The following is a 20,694-nucleotide window of genomic DNA, read 5'->3' on the forward strand; positions in this document are numbered from 1 at the left end:
GTGGGGGAGGGACTTGTCCACGGCCACAGAGCAAGTTTGTCAGAATCAGAACAGGGTCTCAGCTCTGCGCTTCCCACCCCAAAACACGGTTTCCTTCAGCACTTCTTCCGGAGCCCAAGGTGGGGATGGATGCAGAAAGCAAGGACCAAGAGAAAGAGAGAGCTCCTGGTGGGCACGAGGAAAAGATATGCAGGAAAATGGGCACTAGGAAGTGAGCCCATCAAAGTGTTGGTGTGAATCATTATGGGACCCCATGGTCAAAGGGGCAAAAAGTGAAAACCCATCTGTTCATTCATTCACTTGGTCAGTCAGTCATTTCGTCATTCAACAAACATGTATTAGGGCTTACTCTGTGCCAGGCCCCAGTGAGGGTACAAAAATAGCCAAACACAGACCCTGCCCTCAGGGATCTTATCACCCAACCGGACAATATATCTGGGCCTCTTCGAGGGGCATGTGTAAGCTCAGAGCTGGGGTCTCACAGGTCCTCGCTGCCCTTGGGGTGGGTAAAGAAGGCAGCCCACTGCTTTCAGCTCTGCTGTGGGGCCTCATTAGGGTAGCAGAGGAGCGAAGCCACAGGGAAGAGGGCAGGGCTGGGGTATGGGGGGACAAGCAGGGCACACGCTGAGCCCAGGGCCCCCAGGAGAAGGTGTGGAGGCGGGGAACACCAGGCGTGCCCCCTCCCTGAACTGTAGGCAGGAGATTTTCCTTTCCATTTTTACCTCTCTGCACAACAGCAATTTAAGTTAATTAAATATAACAATAAATTATTTCTCAACTGCCTAGAATAATCTTTCCCTCACCCACTGCGGCGGGCCGGGGGGGGGGGGGGGGTGGGAAGCATGATTCTTTGCCTTGAGGTGGGGACAGGTTGTGGCTGTCGCAGAAAGAAGCTGTGGGGAGGAGACCTGGCTGGGGCAGGAAAAGGCAAGAGGCTGCTCGGGGCAAAGCCGTGGGCCGTCAAGGGGACTGAGAAAGACCCTCTGCCTCTGCCCCAACACCCGTTCTGCCCTGGCTGGTCTTAGCACCTCTGTGCAGATGAGAAAGAGGCCCTGAGGCTGCCAGCTCTGCTGGTGCACAGCTGCACTTCCAGCCCCAGGGCCCCTCCGCTCGGCCCCTCCGGGCAGGGCAGAAACTGCACAATAGCCAGTGGCCCTGCCCCTCCCCTATTGTCAGTCTGTAGCGACACACATATCCCCTGCAGGCACAGACAGGTCCACATGTTTTTATTTCTGCAAACTGGATCCTTGTTTTTAAATGCAACCGGGGAGCCAGCTTTTTAAAGGAATCCTGGTTTATCACCCTTCCGCTTTTTCATATTTAGATTTTCTCCTCTTGGCTTTGCTTAAAACAGTCTCCACCTTGCAAACCACATATCCAATAAGGGGCTAATATCCAAAATATACAAAGAACTCATACAACTCAATAGCAAAAACACCAAATAATCCAATTAAAAAATGGATAAAGGACCTGAATAGACATTTTTCCAAAGAAGACATTCAAATAGCCAACAGGTACACGGAAAGGTGCTCACCATCACTGATTATCAGGGAAATGCAAATCAAAACCACAATGAGCTATCACCTCACACCTGTTAAAATGGCTATTATCAAAAAGACAGATAACAGAGAGATAACAGATGCTGGTGAGAATGCAGAGAAAAGGGAACCCTTGGGCCCTGTTGTTGGGGATGTAAATTGGTGCAACCACTACGGAAAATAGTATGGGGGTGCCTCAAAAAATTAAAAATAGGGGGCCGGCCCAGTGGCATAGTGGTTAAGTTCACACACTCCACTTCACTGGCCTGGGGTTCATGGATTTGGATCCCAGGCGCGGACCTACACACCATCCATCCAGCCATGCTGTGGTGGCGTCCCACATACAAAATAAAGGAAAATTGGCACAGATGTTAGCTCTAGGCCAATCCTCCTCACCAAAAAGAAAGAAAGAAAGAAAGAAAGAAATTAAAAATAGAACTACCATATGAGCCAGTAATTCCACTTCTGGGTATGTACCCAAAGGAAACAAAATCACTAACTCGAAAAGGCATGCACCCCCATGTTCACTGCAGCATTATTTACAATAGTCAAGATATGGAAGCAACCTAAGTGCCCATTGACAGATGGATGGGTAAGAAAATGCAGTGTATACGTGTGTGTGTGTATGTATATCTATAAAATGGAATAGTATTCAGCCATAAAAAGGAAGGAAATCCTGCCATTTGTGACAACATGGATGGACTCTGAGAACGTTATCCTAAGGGAAATAAGTCAGGTAGAGAAAGACAAATACTGTGTGATCTCACTTATATGTGGAATCTAAAAAACCGAACTCATAGAAACAGAGGACAGATTGGTGGTTGACGGCGGGGGGTGGGGGTCGGGGGTCGGGGGGTGGGGGTGGGGGGTGGGGATGGGGAGGTGTATGGGGTGGGGGTAGGGGGGTGTAGGGGGTGGGGAGGTGTAGGGGGTGGGGGTGGGGGTGTGTAGGGGGTGGGGGTGGGGGGTGTAGGGGGTGGGGAGGTGTAGGGGGTGGGGGTGTGTAGAGGGTGGGGGTGGGGGGTGTAGGGGGTGGGGTGGGGGGTGTAGGGGGTGGGGAGGTGTAGGGGGTGGGGGTGGGGGTGTGTAGAGGGTGGGGGTGGGGGGTGTAGGGGGTGGGGTGGGGGGTGTAGGGGGTGGGGTGGGGGGGTGTAGGGGGTGGGGAGGTGTAGGGGGTGGGGGTGGGGGGTGTAGAGGGTGGGGGGTGTAGGGGGTGGGGTGGGGGGTGTAGGGGGTGGGGTGGGGGGTGTAGGGGGTGGGGAGGTGTAGGGGGTGGGGTGGGGGGTGTAGGGGGTGGGGAGGTGTAGGGGGTGGGGGTGGGGGGTGTAGAGGGTGGGGGTGGGGGGTGTAGGGGGTGGGGGGTAGGGAGGTGTAGGGGTGGGGGTGGGGAGGTGTAGGGGGTGGGGGTGGTCAAAAGTTACAAACTTCCACGTGAAGGTGAGTAAGTTCTGGGGACATGATGTACAGCATGGTGACTCTAGTTAACAGTTCTGTATTGTAATTTGAAAGTGGCTGAGAGTAATCTTCTGTAAATCTGGCTCCTCGGATGTAGAACCCTAGTCCAGCAAGGGGCTTGGTGAGATCACTTAATCTGGTGGTCTAAAAAGACAAAAGACAAAAACAAAACAACTTTCCTTTTAAGCTGAAGAACCCCTTCCCAAAGGAAAGCTTACAGAGAAAGCAGAACTGCTGACTGACCCAGAGAGCAGGTGGGGGAGCGGGCCTGCGTCCTGCCTGCGTCCTGCCTGCAGCCCCTCGCCCAGGGCCTGCTCTCGTCCAGCCCTCTCCGTAACCGAGAAAGATCCCCGGCACAGAGCATCCAGGTTGTGATAACGACCCCATGGACACCCGTAGGGGACTTTAGATCTCAGAAAGCCTCTCTCCTCTCCTCTTCCCCCAGGTGGCCCACGTCGTCTCTGTGTCGCAGGTAAGAAAGGCCTCATTGCCAGTGGGGCCAGGTGACCCCACTGAAGTCGTACAGTCAGTGGCAGGACTGGGCTCAGAACTCGGCAGAAGGCGGACGCGGCCTGCTGAAGGATGGCTCTCAATGCTGCAGCAGTGGCTGTGTCAGAGGGCCTGCTCAGCCCTGGGCCCTGAGAGCGGTTCTCCCGGGGCCTCGGGGGCTCCCCAGGCCGAGCATCAGCGGTAGTTGTGAAGGGGAGGGAAGGTAGGCCCCCTTCTCCTCGTTCCTCATGAACTTTTGGGGGGAGGGGGCCACCCCAGGTGCCTCCAGGCCACCCCTCTTCTCCCTCCAGTGGCCCTTCAGGACGTTCCCTAAAAGGTTAATTACCACATCATCCTATCAAAGGAAATTGCACTTTTCTGCCCTAAAGACCAAACCGAGCTTCAGCAACATAGTTATTTATGGTCTCTAATAAGCATTTTCTGGGTGTGATTAACCTTTATGCCAAAGTCACACTGGGAATTGGGATGGCAGCTTCCATTCCAGCCACGCTCTACCCGCTCTGCGCTGGCCTGGGGGCGGAGATGTGGGCAGCAGCTGGGGCAGGCAGCTGTCAGACTCTGGCCCTCCCGCTCCCCCTTTCCTGGGGCCCCTGAGCCCTTCCCTCCCCTCTGCCCATCGCTTCTGCCAATGCCCTATCCTGACCCGGGCCGCCCCCTCCTCCATCTTTCACCTCCTTGAAAGACAGACCCGGGTTGCCTGTTTGCTCGATCCCAGTCCCCACTCAGCTGCTACAGACAGTTCCTTGACGTTGGGCGCCTCAACTATCAACCCCTGTAAAATGGGGGGCGTGAGACTGCCCCGTCTACCTTCTGCGGGGCCTCGCCCCTCCCATGACGGGACCCACTGGGTCCTTGGACACTCATTTTATGTGATGCTGTAATCAAGCTCAGCACACCCTTGGCCTTCTCAGATTTAATGTTCAAGGGCTCTTTGGCAAGTGGTGAGATTTGTAGCTGAGGCTCAGGTTTTATTTGGGGCCTGGGGGCTACCAGGCTGGCGTACAGAAGCAAGGTACTACCCAGTGAGCTAGCCTAGTGCCCCATCACCTTCCATCCTCAGTGCCATTTGGGTGTCCTCTGCCAGCTGTTGGAAAATGAGAAACCTCACAGAGTCCAGAAAACTTGGCTTGTCAAAAACGGTTCTGAAAGGAAAGCCAGTGGCTCGGGTTAATGACGGAGGAGGCAGCAGACGGAGGGGTCCAAGAAAGTGGGGTTCTCAGGCCAAAACCCCACTTGGTTTGCTGTAAGAGAGGATGACGTGTCCCATGTGGGGAGCCCAGGCCTCTCATGTAACCCATTCACCACATGCTCCGGTCGTATTTTGGGGGGGCTAGACCTCACTGAGAAGTAGACAAAGCTCTCCACCCTCCCCAGGAAAATGGTTCTCATTCCGGGCAACATTCTGCATTTAATTACAGGGTTTCCCGCCCCCTGCCCTTGGGTGTGTGGACCCCAGATCGAGAACTCTCTGCTTTAAAAGGAAACAAACAACATCCCTGAAACTTTGGGGGCCTGTTCCTACAGGGCAGTAAGTGCCTGTTGATGGAGATGGAGAACCATGGAGGACGTTGAAGAGGAGACCAACGTACGGTGGGAGGAGATACACAGGGAAACTCCAGGCTCTTGGTGGAAAAGTGATTCAGGAAGAAGCCAAAAGCCTTCACAAACTTTTCCACCGAGCGAGAAGTGACACAGGCACAGATTCCTGCAGAGCCGAGCTTTCCTGAGAGGAGAGGTTGTTGGGGAATTTTAAGAAGGCTTTTCCTTTGCATAATGCAAAACCAGCCCTCTATTGGTAGAAAGACTTTGTGAACCATCACGTCCAAGAAGGAGACGTGAGGGTCGGGGTTGTAGGCGGCCAGCCCAGCACAGGCCAGCCCTTCGCCTGTGGTGTCTGGTTGGGTTTCATGATGAATCTGGATTTGCTCTGCTCCTCCATGAACCCCAGGACATTAAGATGCGAAGCTCAGACCTTCTGACCTGTGTATTTGCCAGTTAATTAGAACCCTGGGGTGTAATTCTTTGTACAGAGGCGGTTTCATGCATTTGGGAGTAGTCTGAGGTCTCTGTTTGTGAGTGGCAGGGGCACCAGGGCGTACTGAGGCGACATGTGCACATTGATGGGGTGACTGAGTGGCTTTGCTTTTGCATGTTGGGGAAGATGCTGCCCAGGACAGGGGCCCTGGAACTGGCTTTGGAGGGCTGCGGAGTTCACCAGGTGAAGGGGTGGGGTAGGGTGAGGAGGGGCAAAGAACTCCAGGGACAGGGGTGTACAGACACCAGCAGGCTCCCCGGGTGCGCTGGGGATGGGATAAGTCATTCCATGTGAGTAGAGGGTGGCGTGATTCCAAGGGGATCTGAAAGACCAAAGCAGGGATCATGGCGTCAGGATCAGAAGGATGACGGTGGAACGTCAGGTAGCAGGGCTGACATTTTCGAATAGGGTGTTTCCGGTTTTTTTAATTTGCCTGTGGCTGAGCAGGTTCTGGGAGCCCCACGCCCATTCTGTGTGTGCATGTGTGTTGGGTGGTGGCAGGGGTAGGGCGACAAGCTGGGGGCAGAGATTTCTAGTCCCCTTCCAGAAGGGGCCTCTGACCCAGCTGAGCAGCCCCCCTCTGGGGACCGCGCAGAGCTGGGTCCCTGCTGACTGCTGAGCTGAGCAGCAAAGGTTTGTCAGCAAGGACACTGCTGTCTGCTTAGCTAACAAGAGCCACTGGCTGGCCTGTGGCTTCCTCCTCTCTCTGCTTCTGCGTTTTCATTTGGAAAATGAGGGTAAAGATATTTCTCCATCCCTCTGGGGACTGTGAAGTGTAATTACTGATTAATAAAGTGTTGGAAGTTCCTTGGGGCCAGAGAGACGAACGGGTCTGTTCTAATCACTCCGGACTCCCAGGAGCGAGGTAGCTAACCCCAGAGCCATTTGCTGAGCATCCTGAGCACTGAGCACAGGAGGGGGTGCAGGGCGGGGGCCGTGCTCGGGACCCTGGAGCTTGGCCCATTAAGAGCAGGAAGACCCCTATGATGTGACAGGAGTGTGCCAGCGAGGGAATAGAGCAAACAAGCCCACTAAGGACTCAGGCACAGCACTGAGGGGACGATATGGGTGAACCATCGGGGTCTAGGGGGGCTTCCTGCAGGAGGTGGGGGCGGGATAGGCTCTGAGCCAGAGTGGGGAGCGTTTGATGCCACCTTGGAATGTAAGGTGGGAAAGAGGGGAGCAGAGCCTGCCTTTGTCATGGGACAGGAGTGGGAAGGGGCAGGTACCGGAGAAGGTGGGTGGCACTGGTGGGGGTGGGGCAGCGTAGGAGAGGACATTCATGGCAGGTGAGCAAGGAAAGTTCTGGAAAAGAGTAGGTCAGTTTGCTTCTAAGGATTGGGGGAAGGTCCTGAGGTCCAGAAGGGGTGAGTAGGGAGGAGTCCAGGGGAAAGGAGGATGTTAAGCCACAGGGAGGGGTGAGATGGGGTGGAGTCCAGCTTAGGAAGAAGGCACAGGGGCGGGGACTAGGGTGAGGTGAGTGAGGCAGCCTCCTCAAGCACAAAATTTAAGGAGGTTCCCAAAATCTCAGTAACCAAGATACATAGTATTTAGTATTTTAATGTTATTACTGATTTTTCCTTTTACCCCACGCTGCAATATGGCCCAGCACTGTCACTGATCCTGATTTTTTTTTTAAGTTTTTGATATTTTGTTCATCATGGATTTTTTTGCGTTAATTTAGAGTTTTGAAAAATATTGCCTTAAAATATTGTCTATCTTGACTACTAAGTTTTTTGGGGTCCCCTTAAATGTTGCACCTGAGGTGAGTACCTCACTCTCCTCACCCTACTCCTGGCCCTGCAGGTGATGGCCGTGTTTTGCTCCCGTGGGCCACCGCCCCAGCTCTAGGCTAAACTGGAAACTCGCTCACCATGGGACTCGGACAAGCTGCTGCCTCTCTCCCGATCTCACTTTCCCACTGTGAAATGGCTACGACAGCTTCTGGATCTAAGTCTGTGTCTCAAGTTCTGCAGAGAATTTTGCAGACTGTGTGGAAATGAGCTAGGGCTGAGATGCCACAGCTGGGGGGCCCAAGAGAGGGTCCCAGCGAGGGGACCCCGGGAAGAAAGAGCAGGGGAGCAGGGGTGGCATGTGGAGACAAACCTCGATGGAAGTCAATGTCCCGGGAGCCTAGTCAGACAGACGGAGCTCTGCTGATCATCAGCCGCCCAAGTCCCCACAACTGGAGGGAGGGGCTGGTGACAAGGCCCCCTATCCCCACCCCCAAGCGCTTCTCATCCCCTTGCAGATCAAATCCCAAGGGCAACAACTACCTGGACTCCAACCCACGGCTAAATAAAAATCACCAAATTCAAATCCATCCACGCAACCTATGGTAGACCTGAAACTCAACGTAGTTCATTACCGTGTTCAGCAAATCTGAGTGCAATGAACAAAACCAAACCCTGCCGTCAGGGAGCGTGCTGTGCTCCACCAAGGACGTCCACACACACTGCACGTGTGAGCCTGGGAGGGGGCTGTGATACCAGCCTGTGTCACTTGATGACGGGGGTCCGTTCTGAGAAGCGTGTCGTTAGGCGATTTTGTCGTTGTATGAACATCACAGAGTGCACTTGCACAGAGCACAGGGTGGAGCCTGCTCCACACCCAGCCCACAGGGCATAGCTCCTGCTCCCGGGCTGCAAGCCTGTGAGCATGTGCCGTGCTGAATACTGCAGGCGATTGTAACACAGTGGCAGGTGTGTGTGTATCTGAACACACCTCACCACAGAAAAGGTACACTAAAATATGGTATAAAAGATCAAAAATGGTACACCTGGCTAGGGCACTGACTGAGAATGGAGCTTGCAGGACAGGACGTTGCTCTGGTGGGTCAGTGAGTGAGGGTGAGCGAATGTGGAGGCCCAGGACACCACCGGACACTGCTGTAGGCTTTATAAATGCTGGACACTGAGGCTCCGCTAAATCTGTAAAAATACTCTGTCTTTGATAATAAATTAACCTTAGCTTACTGTAACTTTTTTACTTTATAAACTTTAAATTTTTTTAACTTTGTATCTCTTTTGTAATAACACACTTTAAAATACAAACACAGGGGCCGGCCCCTTGGCCAAGTGGTTAGGTTCGAACTCTCCGCTTCGGCAGCCCAGGGTTTTGCCAGTTCAGATCCTGGGCGCGGACACGGCACCGCTCATCAGGCCACGCTGAGGCGGCACCCCACATGCCACAACTAGAAGGACCCACAGCTAAAAATATACAACTGTGTCCCTGGGGGCTTTGGGGAGAAAAAGGAAAAATAAAATCTTTAAAATACAAACACGTTGTACAGATGTGTACAATGAAAACTTATAGACCGTTTACACAAATATTGTACACCAGCTGTGTACAAAAGAAAAATATTTTCTTTCTTTATGTCCTTATTCTATAAGCTTTTTAAATTTTTTAAATTTTTAATTTTATCTTTTTACTTTTTTTGTTAAAATCTAAGACACAAACACACACATCAGTCTAGGCTGACACAGGGTCAGGACCATCAATGTCACTGTCTTCCGCCTCCACATCTTGTCCCACGGGAAGGTCGTCGGGGCAATAACACGCACGGAGCTGTCACCAGCATCAACATGACACAGGAGTGATGTGTGGTACTACGTCATGGCTATGAGGTCACTAGGCCATAGGAATTTTCCAGCTCCCATATAATCTTATGGGACCACCATCGTATACACAGCCCATTGTTGACCGAAACATCATTACACAGCACATGACTGTACCTGTCTTTACAGGTGAGGAAACTGAGGCACAGAGAGGTCAAGTAACCTGCCCATGGCAACACAGTGATACCAGGTCTCTTTTGACTCTAAATCTGTAGGGAGGGTGGTGACCTCAAGGGAGGGGACACACGATTGGGTGGGGATGGGAGTTGAAGAAAGGCAGCCCTCCAGGTGTGAGGACCATCCCATTCTCCTCCCAAGTGGGCTGAAATTCTGGAATCAGAGTGACATGGAGCCCCCGGTGAGGGTGAGGGGCAAAGATTCTCCCCAGAATAGGGCAGCTGTCTTTCCACACACATTTATCCCTTCAGCCCCTGGGCCTCAGTTTCCTCATCTGCAAACAGGGAGAGCCACACCAGCCCAGGGCAAATTAAGTGCCGTCACAGATGTAAAAGGGCTTGGTAACCGGTGAGGCACAGTTTGTAGGGACCCATAATTACCAGGCCCGGGATGAGGGCCCCGGAAGCAGCTCAACAGGCCCTGAGCCCTACAGCTTGGTGGAGGGGTGCGAACTAATGAGGCTCTTCTGTGAGCCTGTGGGTGTTCAGCAGGCAGGTGGGAGGGGGTGTGTGTGTGTGTGTGTGTTGGGACACAGCTGAGCCATCCTTGGGACCCCTTGGGGATGGAGGCGACTTCCTCAGGCAGAGCCTCCCTGGAGGCCCCCAGCCCTCAGGGAGAAAACTCACCTCTCCCTTGAGAACCTGGGCTCCTCCTGTTATCAGCCTCCCTTCCGGGCCCCTCAGCTCCAGACCTTCTGGGCAGAGAGGACACGGGGGAGGAGGGCAAAGAGGCTGGGGGGAGGGGTGTTTGGGAGGAGACATGCAAGGCGAGGAGAGAGGATGCAGGAAGCTGCAGCCAGGCTGCTCACGGCACAGTTTAACCATGCCCCTCGCCTCCCTGTGCCCACAGGCCCTTCTCCTCCTGGGGCTGAACCCCATCTCCGCCTCCCTTCAGGACCAGCACTGCGAGAGCCTGTCCCCAGCCAGCAATATCTCTGGTGAGTACCCCCACCAGCCTCCTGCAAGATTCCAGGTCCCCACAGGCCCCAAATCACCCCAGGTCTCCCAGGGCCTGCACACAGAGCTGTGCCCTCGGGCAGGAAGAGCAGAGGCATGTCCTCTCTAGGGCTCCAAGCCATTCATTGTAACTCCACGGAGTACTGTGTTGAGGAGGGTCCTGAGGTTGAGTGTAAGTGTGGTGGGAAAGAGAGCTGCAATTAGGGGACAGCATCTGCCACAGGCACCGCAGGGGCATGTGGCAAGTGTGCCAAGTAGTTATCTTCCCAGCTTTGGGGCGGGCAACAGGGGAAGTCGCCCCAGCCTTGCTGCATGAGAATCAACAGAGCGGAGGGCTGGGCTGTGACTCAGGCATCAGCAAGGAAGAAAGGCTGCTCTTTTCTCCGCTGAAAATGCCCAAAGCGTAAGACTGTGTGATGCTAGCCCTGTGCCAGGCCCTGCTGGGGGTACTGGAGGTACATTAACCCAGTTTTCACAACGACTTTCTGAGGTAGTGCTGTGATTCTCATCTTACACATAGGGAAACTGAGGCACAGAGGAGGATTAGTCAGTGCTGGAGCCACAATCTGAGCCCAGGCAGCCTGGCCTCCTGATATGTTCTTTAACACCCTGCTCCACAGCCTCCTCAAGAGAAAATACCGCGTGACTGCAAACGTTACTGACACTCGTATAACCTCACCATTGACAAAGTGCTCTTGTACAATTATCTTAGTTCATGCTCACAAGTGTCTGAGACCCAGCATCTGTACAGACGAGGAAACTGAGGCACAGGAGAGTTAGGTCTTTGGCTTCCAAGACCAGACCTTTCCCCACTTTGGGTGTGGTTTCTGACCCCTCACCCTGGCCCCTGTCACCAGGTGGAGAGGGTCCCCTGCACCCGAGGGTCCTTGGGGGGCTCACTGTACTTGGGTGATTCCTTTTCCTCTTCAGGTCTCTCCAGATTCAACCTAACTCATTAACTGAGCAGCTACTGTGCGCTGGGGCCCATGCAAGGCACTCAGGGGACAAAGAGGGGCTTGCAGTCTTGTCCGGGAGTCAAGTCCACCAGCTCGAGTACTGGGAGGCGGCACGCAAGGCGTGCGCTGGCAGAGGAACGACCTGGGGCAGCAGGGCAGCTGACGCAGCAGTCTTGGCACCCAGGCCCGCAGGAGAGGCCTTTACCACTTGGAACTGCTGCCACCAGGCCCGCCGTACCCTGCCTGGGGAGGCTGCAGGGAGAGGAATGAGCACTGCACTGGAGAAGGCCCACTGGGGTCCCGTGCTCACAGGGGCACTCGATCTTGTCCTGTCTGCCTGAGGGGCCCCACTGGTAGCAACAAGGATGAGCATGCCCTTGACGCCCTTGAGCCTCACTTTGCCCAACTGTAAAAGGGGGTGGGGGCAGGAGGGGTGATGCCTGCCTCAAAGATCTGTTTTGATTGAACGCACTACATTTTATGGCGATAATTCACAAACTGAGTACTATCTATTATTGTTGGTAACATCACCAGGCTTTTAAAAGTGCTTACTGTATAGCTGGAATGAGGGGAAGGCACTTGCCATGAATTGCTGACTACAGTGGAGGTGGCAGGAGGTTAGATCAGGGGTGGTGTGAAGCCAGGAAGGCTTCCTGAAGGAGGAGGTTTCAAGGTGAGTCTCTGAGAGGCTCTGAGCATGGACCGGCAGAGAAGAACCAGTGCTCTGAGCCAAAGCTAGAGCTGACTGAGGGCCAGCAGGTGAGTTTGGTGGAAGGACAGGGGAGGGATGAGGAAGGAAGAGCAGTAAGCCTGGGGAGGTACTGGGAGCCCGGAGCATCTGGCTGCAAAGCTGGCTAAGCCGGGTCATGGGGAACAGAAAAGTTCTTGAGCAAGATTCTGGAGTTCTGGCAGAGAGAAACTGGGAGGAAGGAGACGTGCTCCGAGGGTGGGCCTCAGAGGAAGGGCCCGGCCTGCGGTCCCCCACGCACAGGGCCCAGGTCAGGCTCCATTAACTTGCTTGTGCTCCAGAGGAGTGACATCCCTGAGCCCACGCAGGTGTCACCTGTCCTTGGAGGCAACAGGCTGTGATGAATGTCGTTCATTCCCCAATGGTTTGTACTCTGTGCGCCTGCCCCCAGCCCAACCCAGCCTGGCTGGCTCCATGACGCACGATCCATCACCCTCCACAGCAGCCTCTGATAATGCGCTATTTGTCTTCTGACACCGAGACCTACCATCTACTGACGGGCACTGGTAGAGACAGATGGTGAGGGTGGGGTGGAGGGACCAGGACAGATGGATGGGCGTCTGGCTGGGGTGGCTGGCACTGAACTGGGGCCTTTGGAGGGCCTCTCACATGCCAGGAGCAGGGAGGCGGGGTCCCCAGGGCCGAGGCTCCATCATGTGGCAGATCACAGACTTCGCAACTCATAAAATCATGGCATGAATACGACAATGCCAGAAAGTAATAGGATTATTGACTAATGACATCAGAGACAAGCGGAATGACATCGTTAACGAGGACCCAGGGTCATCAGTTCCCATCCCCTGTCTTACGGTCATGGATGATAATAATAATTCATGATAGGTAATATTTCTTCAGTGCCTACTATGTGTTAGACACCATTCTAAGTGCTTTAATCTCAGTGAAGCATCACAACGATACTGTCAGGAAGAATTTTTATCCTCATTTTACAGACGAGGAACCGAAAGCTCAGAGAGGTTAAGCAACTTGCCCAAGCATACACAGTTACTAAGCAGTGGCTCCAAGATTAGAATCAAATGGGCTTGATTCCAGACTTTCCCACCACCACGCATGTGGCCACCCAGAGAGCCATAGTGCCCAGGGCCCAGTGTGGTCAGTCATCCAGGAGCGCAGAGTCATCTTGCAGTTTCCCTCGCCCATATTGGGTTGGCACACAGCCCCCAATTTTCCTCGGACCTACTATGTGCCTGGCACTGTACTAAGTGCTGAGAATGCCAGAATGAAGCCCACAGACCCACAGGGCAGGAGGCTCCCACCCACCTGTCCTGATGAATCAGAGGCCTTACAAAGGCATCTTTCCACCCTGCCTAGCCGAGGAGGAGCCCAAGCACAAGGCAGCGAGCGAAGCGCAGGACCCCCTCCCTGCCCTCTGCCGCCCTCTCCATGCCAGGTGACCCAGGCAGAGCCCCCGCCCATCCATCTCAGCAGCACCTTCCTCTGAATGGGCGAGATGCGTGTTCGGAGGCCGCCCTCGGGCCAGCTGGCTGCTCCTGCTCTGGGCGGCCTTGGCTGAGTCCTTCTCTTGGGCTTAAACCAAACGGGGGGGATGGGTTTCTTAGCCGCAGGGCTGCTGCCAAACGCCCACCTACGCTGGTTCCTTCAGAAGCGTGTGATGGGAGCCCGGACAGAACTGGGGACAGGAGCCAGGTTCCCGTTCCTCTCTGAAGTTACCGACCGCGGAAGGATCTGCTGAGCACACATGGACCCTGAGTCCGATGGGAAGGGAACTATGTCATCCACCTTGGGGGAGAAACCGGTGCCTGACTGTGCACAAGCATTAAATGGGCCACCTTCAAAGCGTTCTTCTCCGTTCATTAAAGCAGGCCCCGGGACCCTGACTGAGCAGGGTGGTTTCAGAGGCGGGTGGCAGCCCTCCACACTGTTCCTCTCTCCTTTCCCCCCATTCGCAGCGATGTGGTGCAGTCCCACCACAATGCTCCCAACAGCAGTCGGAGGCTGGGCCCCGTGCGTCTGCTCTGCGCATGTGTGGGGAAGGAGGAAGCCACCAGCCCAGGTCTATGCGTTACTTTAGTCCATTTGACACACACACACACACGCCTACCCACCCACTCTCCCTAACCACCCACCCCTTCCCCCCCCCCCCGCCCCCACGCCAAAGACCCTGTAGGGATCTAGCTGCCCTATGAAAGAGGGGCTGAGCCACCAAGTGATGTCAACACCTCAGATACACTGAGCATACACCTGCCTCAGGCCCTTGGTACTTGCTGTTTCCTCGGGCTAGAAGATTGCTGGGCCTGCTCCCTAAAACCACAAGGCCAACCCCCCTATTGAACTTTCTTGCCATGTTTCCGAGCCTGAGTTCCGCCGCCACTCCTGATTGGCCCTCTACCTCTGGCCACGCCCCATCTGGCTCCACCATGCCCTCGACCCGCCCCCGCCCCCCATTTGTCTCCTGACTGCTTTAGTTAAGCTTCTATTCTCTCCTGCAGCCTCTTCCTGCCTCTCACACAGACTTTCATTCCCTCCAGGATTTTCTGGGCTCTTAATGTAAAGGTCGCGTTTGCGGCAGTGTCCCTCGCGCCGCCTCCACGCAGCCTTCTGTGCAGGAGGAAGGGAGGGAGGGGGCACGTTGACACGGAGGAACCCCGGGCGCAGAGACGGGTGCAACCAAATGCTATGAGAACCAGTTGCCCAGACCGGGGCTGTCTGTGGTTCCCTGGGAAGAGCCCTGAGCTGGCGTCAGAAGACCAGCGTTCAAAACCCACTTCTGCCTCTTAGTGTCTGACTGCGGATAAGTAATTTGACTGCAAAACAGGAAGAATTAGCGCCCACGTTGGCAGGTGGTGTGAGACCCATAGTGGGTGCTATGGAATCCTAATCCATACAACAGACTAGGGGCAAATGGCATCTGCCCTGTGCACTCCCACCCCCATATCCCACGAGCAGCTGTGGGCGAGGTCAGGGCTCTGGGCAGGGGCTGGTACCTGGTCCCCAAGGCCAGAAGGGCCACCCGCTCAGTGGCCGGTCCCTGCCTTGGCTCTGGCCTGGTCCTGGCTGTTGTTGGTGCCCAGTCCTACCCTGCCCTCTGTTCTTTGCAAGAGGAGCTCTGGGGAACTGTCCAGGGCAGGAGAGAGAGGGAGGGAGAGAAGGCAGAAGCCATGCTGACTGACGGGGTGTGGTAGGCGGTTCCAGCTGCTGCCCCACCGGATATCCCATTTAATCTTCCCAGTGCCTGGCTCGGGAGATGCTGTGCATGAGTGAGTGAGTGAATGAATGACCAGCCTCTAAGGAAGGTACGATGGTGTCCTTAAAAGATGGTGTACGCAGAGCACCTTGCACGTGCCTGCACACAGTCAGCCCTCAGTAACTGCTGCTCCCCTCCGCACTGCCTCCTTGATGTCCCCTCCCTCTGTTGGCACACCACGTGGGGTAATGGAGAGAGCACTCAATTTAGAGTCCAAAGCACCCGATCCTGAGTCTCGTTCCTTCACTCATTGACTCGTGAACTTGGGCAAGTCACTTGACTTCCGGAGGCCTCAGTTTCCTCACCTGTAAGAAGGGAATGCTGACATTACAGAGCAGATGAGGATCAAACAAAATATATGAAGAAGGGCTTTGAAAAAGCTGAGCACAGGCCGCAACATCCCTCCCTCCCCGCGGCCATGTGCCTCCGGCTCCCCACCTCCTCTGGACTCCGCACTGGCAGCATGACCCAGGACAGATTAAAGTCCCAACCAGGCGCGCTCTTGCCACGCATGGCCCTGCTTTCCTGGCGTTCCGGCCCCCACCACTGTTCCCTGAGGCGTTCTTGGAGGCTCTCGGTGGCAGAGCACCAGGGCTTGGCCCACCCCAGCTGCCAGGCCTGCCGGCTCCTCGTGTCCATTAAGCCCCGGTCCAGATTTCTTTCTCTTTCAATTAAACCACTTGGCCTCAAGGCCTCTGCCCTTGAGCCCTGATTTGCACGAACACCCTCTGAATAGCTTTGATTAGAAAGAAAAAGCAGCATTTGGTACAAGTGGTGCTCAGCGCTGCCCTGTGTCCAGCAGGGAAAGGAGGCCAACTGAACCCGGGGCTGTTTCCTGAGAGACTGGAGTCAGGCTCATCTGGGCAGGAGAGGGCAGGCGGGCGCCAGCCAGGGTTTGGCAGCTGCTCATGCCCAGCCCTGAAGAGGCTGCCCCCACTGGTTCATGGCTCTGCTTGGCTTGTCTGTGCATTCCTGTGCCAGTCCCAAGAATTACTCACCCTCTCCCATCATGATGGGCACACTGGTTCTTACAGGCCCCGTGTGCCAGCCTTACGCAGGAGAGGGGCATCCAAGGGCAGAGAAAGAAGGGGCAGCATCAGGGAGGGGAATGCCAGGACTGTCCTCAGCCCAGCGCCCACCTGTTGGAGACCAGAAGCGCCCCCCTGCTCTCCAGAAGTGTTAGCATGGCCTCAGCTCTGTCCCAGCATAGGCACACACACACACACTCCACTCCAAAAAGCTTTTAATTCAGGGAAAATATTTGGAGGAGGACTTTGACATTCTCTTTCCGGTTCAACTGTGTACATCCTTTTCTGAGTCACAGACCCCTCTGAGAATGTAAGGAGAGCCTTTCCCAATTAAAATACATGTATAAGCCAAATTTTTCATTTAATTTCCAAGACTGTGAACCCTTAAAGCTTCCAGTAGACTGAGATTAAGAATTTCTGATCAGATCCAACCACTTCATTTTGTTAGAGATAAAGACACTAAGGCCCAGAGAAGACAAGCAACCTGCTTACGGTCGCATAGCAAATTAGTAGCACAGCCCAGTCTGAAGCCAGTGTTCCAGATTCCTAGTTCAGTGTCCTTTCTACTCCCCCAGATGGTGTCTTCCTCCTTTTTCTTCCTATAGTCCCCTCCTCAGGCAGTCCTCTCTTAGGGCCCAACACAGATCAGAGTACAAACAGTGTATGTTCAGTAAATGCAGTTTTCAGGCCAGCTGGAAGGTGGGCTAACTGGTTCCTCCCTTAGCTGGGTCCTCCCTGCAGGCCAGCGCAGATGTGGTTTGACTCTAGAGTTGTCTGAGGGGGCTGGGTTAAGGGTTGGCTGGGTCTATTCCAAGCTGTTCCAGGCCATGAAGTCAGGGCAGGGGACCTGAAGCATGTGCAGCCTTCCTCTAAGTGCCAGCCAGGACCTCAGCTTTTGCCATCACCTCCAGCATCTCTGTCCTCCTCTGCTCTGGAACCTACATTGGCTCCCTAGTGCCATAGCCTTGAATTTAGATTCCCTCCCCCGGTGTCTCCTCTGCATAGGATGCATCTCCTCTGCATCTCTGCTCTGGGGTCATTGCTCATGCTCTGTCCTCAGCTGGCGTGCGAGTCTGGGCCAGTGGGGAGTGGGGTAGGACACTGGAGTGGGGCTCTCGCTCTGCCTCACCTGCCGTCTCTGCCCCCAGGACTGCAGTGCAATGCATCCGTGGACCTCATTGGCACCTGCTGGCCCCGGAGCCCCGCGGGGCAGCTGGTGGTTCGACCCTGCCCTGCCTATTTCTACGGTGTCCGCTACAACACCACAAGTAAGGGAGCGTGTGGAGGGGAGGCCACGTGCCGGGAGGTGGGACAGGATGGGGACAGCTTGGGACTCGTTGGAGGTGGGGAAATAATAATGATAATGACAATAACAATAATCACAACTATACCTCTCATGGGTACAGCTACCATTTACCAAAGGCCAGCTCTGTACTCTGCTGGGCGCTGTGTGCTCTTTACTGCTGACTCATAGCGCCCCCTGCAAGACCCTGCATGGAACTGTGTAGTGCTCAGCATGCAACTAAGGCCTCTGAGGCTGAGAGAGGTTAGAGAACTTGCTCGAGGTCACCAACCGGTAAGAGGGGCAGCTGGAACTGCATCCAGGTCTGTCTGACACTTTCTTCTGCAGTTGACAGACTGGGCCAGTCGATGTGACCCCACGACACCCCCTGAGGTAGGGCAGGAATCGTCAGAATAGCCCCAACGTGGCGGACGAGAACCCTAGCCTCAGAGAGGTTACGAGGCCTCCCCAGGGCCCTCCAGCCAGGAGGTGCGGACTCAGAGTTTTAGATCCGACGCAGGGGCCTTGGCCCTGCGTGCAGGCCCACAGGTGGGTGGGGCGGGAGAGGACAGACCCAGGGTCAGTTTGGATACTCGATCCCCATATAAACACCTTGCTCCCTGGGGCCCTGTGCCTGCCCCTGAGGGCTTTGCAGCTCCTTGCTATACCACCTGCCACCCACAGAATTAATTTGCTCTCCCCCGTCAATGACTCACGGCCTCTGCTTATCAAGAGAGCAGCAGCTGCAGGCCATGGGCCCTGAGCTATCTGAGGGGTGGGTGGAGTCCCTGGGTGGGCCCTTGGGCTCTGGTGGGCCTGAGCTCAGAGCCCCAAGAGGGTCCCGAGGGTGACCAGTGACACGTGGTGGTTCACTCCAAGACTCACTGCGTGACCTTTAGCACATTTCCCCCTCTTATGCCTCCGGCCCCTCGTCTGAGGACGGAGAGGGCTGTTTGACAGGGCTTCTAAGACTGTCCAGCTCAAACTCCCAATTCTTTCTCCTGCCCCTCTCTCCTTTATCAGCTGGAGGAAGGGGGTTGGGCTTGGGGGCTGCAACCAAGGAGGGGTGGGAGAGCCCTGGGGAGCCGTTGAGCCTGGGCAGGAGGCGGGAACAGCCGGAGCACGCATTTTCACATGTCTGCAACCACATCCTGGACCCCAGAAGGAGAAGAAAGACTGGGCGCGGGGAGAGGAGGAAACACGGGCAGGAGGACCTAAAAGGAGATTTGGAGTACACAGCCCACCAGCCTCCAATTTAGCAGGGCCCATTTTACTGTTATGAAATGGAGACAGAGAGGCTGGTAGCTGACGGAGGTCACAAAGCTTGGAGGTGGAGCCAAACCCGGAAATCAGGGTCCTCCCAGCACCCCCTTTGCGTGCTGTGCGCCCACTGCTTCTGGGCTGGGGCATGGGTGCTTCTAGGAGGAGGCCCCTCTTTCATGACAGCACTAGGTCCTGTCAATTCCGCCTGCAAAGTGATCCTCGTGTCTGACCCTCCATCCCCAATGCCGCTGCCCCGTCTGAGGCACCCCAGTCTCTAACCCTAGTTCCTCATCTGACCCTGTCACACCTGTGCTTGGAGTCAACCTTCTGTGGCTCCCCACTACCTCCATGGTCTAGTCCATACCCCTGAATGGGGCCAGCCAGGCTTCCGGTGGCTACGGCCCTGCCTACCTTTGCAGCCAGCCTTGGCCACTCTCCACGAGCTCCTCCACTTGTGTCCCTAAGGGTGAACTGACAGGCCCCAAATAAACTTTTAGTGCCTGGGCACATGCTGCTCGACTTGCCAGCCCGGCTTTAAGTGGAAGCCGGGAGTCCCGGGTCCCAGCCCCAGCTCCGTCTGTAGCTGGTTAAGAAGCCCTCGGCACTGGCCCTCTCCCGGCCTCGGTGTCTCCACCTGCAGGATGGGTGGGAGATTTGGGTGAGGTGCTCTCTCTCGGCCCCCTCGACCTTCCCTCTGTGATCCCAGGAGAGGAGCTTGGGAGATGGGTCCCTGACGTGGGGGCAGGGCTGGAAGCCGCCCCAGTTCCAGGTGCCCCCAGAGCCAGAAGGATGAGGAACACACCCGTATAATCAGTAGCAACTGGGAACCCAGAGCTGCACCTAATCATTAGGCACTAATTAACCCATTTACTGATGAGGTGCTGCCAGGCCTTCTAGGCCTTTCCTTAATGCCCTCCCTCCTGCTGCATCTGATCTTCAAATGGATGGGAAGCATTTCCAAAAATATCCATTTTCCCGTGATTCTCCCGGAGGACTGCTCAGCTCAGCAATTAAAGACGAGGAGGTCGCCTCCTCCTTGGTAACGGCTCGCTGCTCGTTCCTTGGGCCTATTTTCTTTCAGGATCCCCTGCCCCCTTCCCAACAAAGCCTACTTCCCCCCTACCCCAGCCCATGACCCGGCCTGGGAGGGACTCCAGGCTCTCACCCCAATGAGGGTGCGAATATGGGGCTTGAGCCAAGGGGGCTCCTCCCATAATCCCCACTTGTACCCCCTTTGATAGAAATAAGTGACATGCTCTGAATCTTATGTAAGGTTGTATAAATACAGCTTCAAGACAATAATAATCAATATCACAGCCCCCACCACACGCCAGGTAGAGCTCCAGCACTCCGCTCGTGTTAACTGAAAATGTTGAACGAGGAGCCATTGTTAAGATCGTTTCCATCCTGCAGATAAGGAAGCTGAGAGGTTGAGTGACTCGCCCAAGGTCACACGGCTAGCAAAGGGTGGTGCCAGGATTTGAACCCAGGCTGTCTGGGTCGAAAGCCATTCTCTTAACACTACTTTGTCCCACCTCTCCTAAGGCAAGAGACCCCCCTTCGCCCCCCACCCACGTGCCCCTTCCAACCAGCTCTCTGCCCCCAAGCCCCTTTCTTTGCAGACATTCCGGAGCAGCTTCTGGCCCATGGCAGACACACTGGATTCCCCTGGTTCCTTGCCTCCCCCACATGTCCCTGAAAACCCAGTCCTGAGCTCTTAACCCCCTGGTAGCTTATCCCTCATTTAGCAATTAGGAGGGAATCAGCCGCATCTTCGTGAATGCTGCCCAAGGGCTCAACTCTGCAGAGACTCAGGCCTTCTGGCAGGGAAGCTGCGCGGAGCTTTAAAAATCCACTTAGCCTCATTTCCCCACTGGCGTGCTGCGGCGTGAGTAGAGGGGCCGGG

General features: G+C 55.1%; 1 protein-coding gene across 2 annotated transcripts in view; it reads left to right on the forward strand.

The window, feature by feature from the left end:
* Nucleotides 1-20,694, forward strand: part of CRHR1 (corticotropin releasing hormone receptor 1) — a 48,851-nt gene that overhangs the window by 12,949 nt on the left and 15,208 nt on the right. Inside the window, exons 2-4 of one of the 2 annotated variants that reach the window (XM_070483415.1) lie at nt 3,439-3,465; nt 10,182-10,269; nt 17,392-17,511. In XM_070483415.1, coding sequence (XP_070339516.1) covers nt 3,439-3,465; nt 10,182-10,269; nt 17,392-17,511 — 235 coding nt within the window. The remainder of the gene's footprint in view (nt 1-3,438; nt 3,466-10,181; nt 10,270-17,391; nt 17,512-20,694) is intronic. The other variant, XM_044745848.2, reaches the window with a different exon arrangement.

The sequence above is a fragment of the Equus asinus genome, chromosome 13 (genome assembly GCF_041296235.1).
Source record: "Equus asinus isolate D_3611 breed Donkey chromosome 13, EquAss-T2T_v2, whole genome shotgun sequence".
NCBI classification, from domain to species: Eukaryota; Metazoa; Chordata; class Mammalia; order Perissodactyla; family Equidae; genus Equus; species Equus asinus.